Raw genomic sequence first — 5,698 nt, 5'->3', positions numbered from 1 at the left:
CAACTAAACGCGTGAGCTGAAACATTTGGATGCTCACACCGCGCAATAAGATTCGCATTTCGCAGAGCATATACATAAACTACATAGTTTGTATCTTGCTAGCATGGAATTATTGATTCCGTTAATGTTAAACAAATTAGTTTCATTTTCAAATCAGCATGGGCAACCACGTGCGAAATGCATAAACGGGTAGTAGACACTCCGAAGTTGTAAACTCTGTTTGGAACTGTCAAGATAGATCTGTTTACCATATGACTGTCAAAACATAGGTGTGGTACCAAACTTTCGCAGCTGGGAATTGAGAATAATTTTTCAATCATATTTTATTATAAAAAGGAGACTTTCACAATTTTTTCTGTCAAACAAAATAAATATATATGCAATAATGAACATTATTATAATGTTGCAAAGCATTATAAATAGAAGCAACAAATAACTGTAGTTAGTGAAATTATTGGACTTGAAAAACATGTTAATTTCAAAAATTGTAAATTTTTATGCACTTTGTTTTTAAATCAATTTGTTCGAAAGCTACGAATAAATTGTACTTTTAAGCACTGTCGCTGGTAGAATATTTTTGATGAACATAATCGGCTACATTTGTGGCGCATACTGTCGAGCGAACAACTTTGGCTGCCTTGCGGTGGTAAAAAATTATTTCAAAATTACTTCTCAAAGCGTGCGGATGTGCGTCGTGCGTGCTCGTTCGCGTCGAATGTTTTGTTTTACCTTGTAGCGGTGAGAATGTAAGCAACAAAAGCGTGAACAGCGAATGGTGGGGAGCAGTGTATCGTGTTTCGTTCATGTAGTGTAATTTTCGGTGCGAGTTTTCCTATCGTAGCAAAACCAGCGTACGAGGACGTGCTATTTTGAAGATTTCCCTTCTCTGAATGAGTAAAAACAGCTGCTATTCCCGTTTGCAACTGCGTTAGTGGGTGTAAATCACATGTGAACCAAAACGGTCGCGAATCAAGCAGCTTATCTCCGTCGTACGCTTTCCTCAGCATTTTCCCGGGGAATCCTTAGCGGCCCCCGCCAGGCAGGAATAGCTCGTGTGCAGTGTCACGGCGTTTGCGCTATTTGTAAACAAACCAGAGGGAAATATTTTCGCAAGCCTCTCGGCGACCGAATTGTAGCTAGGGTTTGTGCATCGCTCTGCGTTATCAGTCCCGCTGATCCAATCGTCCTGATAACTTCGTATCCCTTTCGTGTCCTTCATCAGTCATCCTAATTTCCCTGCGCTTTTCCCACCCACCTTCATCGTTGCCCATCCGAGCCGCTACCATTTTAGCCTCGACGTTTATTTTAGATATGCTTTCTTTTTCTTCAAAAGCGAACCCCCGTACATCGGCGTAATCGTTTGTCGGTTTTACCGTAGGCTGGCCAAAGTGTGTGAGGAAAAGCAAGTGAAAGTTGGCGAGAAAGAGCGAAACGCCGCGTCCGGGTTGGGCCGGTTCGGGAACGAAAGGTGTGAAGGGATGTGAATACCGCTCCTTTGGAGTAGAGTGCGTGGAAGGGTTGTTTTTCGGTGCTAGCAAACACACGAGAATGATGCAAATCACGTGAGTGGTTTTAAATAGCGAAAATTGGATAAGCAAGTGGTGAATGAAGTAGGCTTCGATAAGCCACACGAGTGTCGTGTTGGATTTGGTGGAAAAGCCGATTGCAGTCGTCAATAGCCACGAGTCTTCACTGTTGAAGGATATTATGACGATACCGCATCGATCAAAGGTAAGTTGTTGTAAGTCTTAGTAGAAAATGCTCTAAGATCTGATAATTTGGTTCTACAGTCACGGAGGCTGGTCTTATCTACCAGATGGTGGGAACTCATCAGGGATGTCAGCCTTGACGATATTTACACGCGAGCTGTATAAAGCAAGGCAACTCAAACACGAAAAGTTCGTTTTAAACTCTGACCCAATATATCACCTGCCGTCGGCAACTCCCCGCATTGTGGCGCGGAACAATGTTCACCGACGAGCCTCCCCAAGTACAGAAGAGATGAGACAGGTCGCAGGGAAAAACGCTTTCCAAAGTTTCCTCCTCGCGGCTCACGTGTGCGATCGGATGGGGTGGCGAACCGGGCGGACCGATTTTGGGTACGGTTTTTTTTTGGGCAACTTTCCGTGTGGCCTCTTTTCATCTTTCAAGACGCGCCAACCGCACTTTAATTACATCGAAGCTAATAAGCCACCTTGGTGGTTGAGGTGCGCTCACGATCTCGAACACTTGGCCGCGACTCAATGTCGAACGTTCGAGCGATGTTCGCTGGTGAGATGAGGTTTTGATCTTTGATGTGTTTTTCTCTTCGGGCTGCTCGTCGAGAGGCGTCTCAATCGAGCTGCTGTTTTAGGAAAATTGTTTATCTACTTTCCATTTTGTTTCATGCTTTTGGAGGAGTTCCCACGAGCGCTATTCACGTGTGCCTTTAAATCTACAAAATGTTCAAGAAAAATCAATCAAGGAGTACTCCAGAATTTCTTCCCAAAATGGTTGATTTATTCGTTTGATAAAAAGATAGAATTGTCCTCTTTTAATCGCTACACCATCAGTACCCGGCATTCTGAGCCAGACTCTCCAAGACTATCTCGAGCTGGTACGGTCTGACGAAGTGTCTTTTGCTGGACGTTTTCCTCGCATATCCTGCCAGTGCATTCGCTGGTGGCATACTAACGGGTGCGCTAGTGGTTGTTGAATACATGACAGGGGTCTTTGTAAAACTCGCGTAAAGATCCAGTTGATCGTCACGGAAACACTCGTACAACGTCCGATAGGCCGCAGTACACTTGCTCAGCTTGTGACGCCGCTGGGAAGCAATGCATTCGTTCGCACGATCTCGAAACACCTGCTCATCAGCGCAGGACTCGCACTGGACAAACAGTCGATCGACGTTAGGTCCTTGTTTGTCGCTGTATAATCCCGTCCGGAGACCAACACACCTTACGAAACATTGTGTCTCAGCGTCATCTGGGAAGTGTCCCTCTCGATAAAGAACCAACCGCTTCGGTGAGAGTCCAAGAATGTCCAAGCAGTCCTGTTGCACCTGTCGCATCTCTAGAGGTGTCTTCGGGACGTACCGATCAGCGCGTACTAGGTTACCGAACTGCTGATGATAACAGAGGAACGATCGGTGTGCTCTTTCACAAACATCCGTCACAGTAGGCTCCAGAGCTTCCAGACAGCGCTGTGTCCGGTTCCGATAGCACGTATCTTCCGGAGCTGGCTGGTAGTACTGCTGGATGACGGACTCACGTAACCCTGTGGTATCATTCCAGAAGCGCAGAAGTACACCGATACACCGCACCAAACACATACTGTCTCGATCGGCTGGATGGAGCAGCAGGTTGTAGCACTCCTTCTCAAGCCGTTCAGGAGCAATCCCAAGCTGGCTGGCGCATTCCTGCAACGCCCCGTCAAAGGTTGTTGGGGTTGTTCCAGTGCAGTTCGACACAGTTCCAGCTTCGGCCGTAAGGATCAAAGAGTTGTACATCATCCACACCAACCACACGCCGCTAACTAGCCCGGAGCGCTTAGAAGTCATTCTGTCTGAATCGTTTACCGTCTGTTCGATGGTTAGCTGAGTTGCTGGACCGAGGTTTATATACAGGTGTCTTGCCTGAAAAGCCCACCCTGTTGGAAGATCACGTCCGTGCATGTTCAACCCAGAGTTCCCGGAGGTCATGATCGTCTCTCGGAACTCGAGGTTACTTCTCGTGAACCGCGAACGTGGCCAGATTCGTGGATGCAGGTGAGCCGTGGTAAATTGACACTTTCAACCCCGAAACCGGCACGTAGCAACCGTTGCCATTAGCTGGCATGTTTCGCTCGAGGCAGTTCGCTTTGCTGTCAGTTGGCAGTGATTGGCCATCCGAATCGGGTTGATTTTTTGATAACACGAATTTCTGTGGCGTTTCGGAGCAGGCGTTCATGTTGAGTGCATTTAACGATCTGTCTGTTTTTTTTTTTCGGGGGCCAAATTACGCTTTCTCTCGCTCTCTCGAAAAGGGGTCTTCGGAGACGTACTTGTGCTTTTGCCCCGATACCTGCATTTTTAAAGTAAGTCGTTTTTTTTCGAACAATCCCAAAGAGAACAGAACCATGACTGTCAGAAAAATTTCTGCCCGAGCAACTGTTCGCGGGGGGATATTAAATTAACGGTTCATAAATTTTGTGTGTGTTCGGTCACGGTGTGGTGGTTTTTATGAAAATGAAACTCCCTCACATTCCTAGAGCGGACGGATTGTGGTACCGAGTGTATGTTCTTCGAGCTGGTGGCCATTTGCTGGTGGCAAGACCACCACGCCGCGTGGGAAAAGCGAACGGACCACCGAATTCGACCAACCTGAAGATAGGCATTACGTTCGAGATTAACAGCTTCCCACCTGTCGATGGTGGCGCCCGGCGTTCTTGTGCGATTATTTTAATGATCGAACATTTGCGGCTTGCCGCTTATCTGCGCATCTATCAGGGCTGCACTTAGGGTCCGCCTTTAGGGTGGTCAGTTTTGAAATCGTTTTCCCTCTAACTTTTCTTTTCGTTACGCTCAGCCGCGTCGTAAAACAAAACGCAAAGAAAAAACGCTTTCATCTTGCGTGCGCGTGCGGTCGCTCTGTCCCATTTTGTTGTGCAAATTAACGCTAACAAATCAACGCGAGATGTTGCCCTATCCGGAACCGGTGTCCGTCGGCGGTACGTCAGGTTGCATAATGCTCAACTTTTGGGGTCTCTAGCTTCACACGTTCGGGGCTGTTTTCAACTTTGGATATGAGGCCTCTCGATTGGAGGCTTTTTGATGCAATGAAGCGGAGAAAGATGCCTCATTTGAATGCGCTCGATGGCACGGTTTGTTCCATCCCCTCTATCCCCAGCGGTAGTGCGTTCCAAATTTGCATAATTTGCGTCGCGATGTTTGGGAACAGCATGGTACCCCAGGCCTTGCTGCAAGGGTCGTATTTTTGCCGCTTATTAAAAATTTCTTGGCAACGTTTGGTAGCCGGGGTAACCACGCGTGGGCCGTGATATCGGTTCGCTGGGAAAGGGTCGATTTAATTTAAGGTTAGACACGAACCCGCTGGTGTGATGCCAAGTTGTCGGCTCGTACGTCGATGTGGACAAGGCAGACCGGGCAGTCAGATTAGGACCATTACGAATTTGTTTGTCGTGAGCCCTGGATCGATAGGTTCGCTTGTCTATGGCCAAGTCTCAGTGCATTGCTCAATTGGTTTTCGTGTATAAGCTCCGTTTGGGTGTAGAAGCAAACTTCAAGACCACTTCGGCTACTGTGGAGGCTCAAGTAGGCCCTTGTAAGGGGCCCCGGCCAATAGATCATGTAATCTTACCTCGAGCACCAAACCAGCTCATGTCGGTGTATGCGTTCGTTCAGACCTCAAACGGCTGGTAGAAAGTGAACCAGTTGATTACGTGCCTCGGCTGTGGACGGCTTGCGTGCGAGTACTTGCCTGAAGGAGGGGTTTCCCAAGAAAAAATAAACTATCCACCCTTTTGCGTGCCCTCAGTGGAGATGCATATGAGCATGCTATAAAGATCATTCGATGTCGATTTCGATAAACAGTGATTCACGTTCTACTTCCAACTCGGTTTCTCCCGGTACGAGATCTTCCCGACGTGATGTCGTTGGGAATCTCTCGCTAATGACGCACGTTGCTTGCTCGAATAATAAACACCACTTGACATATTT

The 5,698-nt window shown here is 47.3% G+C and overlaps 1 protein-coding gene across 1 annotated transcript; it reads right to left on the bottom strand.

Moving 5' to 3' along the window:
• Positions 1–2,548: 2,548 nt before the first annotated feature.
• On the bottom strand, positions 2,549–3,541 carry LOC128727748 (general odorant-binding protein 45-like). Its single transcript, XM_053821687.1, has one exon. The coding sequence runs from the start codon at positions 3,539–3,541 to the stop codon at positions 2,549–2,551; it is 993 nt and encodes a 330-aa protein (XP_053677662.1).
• Positions 3,542–5,698: the final 2,157 nt, after the last annotated feature.

This window comes from Anopheles nili, chromosome 3, assembly GCF_943737925.1.
Source record: "Anopheles nili chromosome 3, idAnoNiliSN_F5_01, whole genome shotgun sequence".
Lineage (NCBI taxonomy): Eukaryota > Metazoa > Arthropoda > Insecta > Diptera > Culicidae > Anopheles > Anopheles nili.
Note: the sequence above shows the minus strand (reverse complement) of the source record. Positions and strands in the feature narration are given on the sequence as shown.

Excerpts from the sequence above, each read along its gene's own strand:
- LOC128727748 (XM_053821687.1), bottom strand. The coding sequence starts at position 3,541 with ATGACTTCTAAGCGCTCCGGGCTAGTTAGCGGCGTGTGGTTGGTGTGG.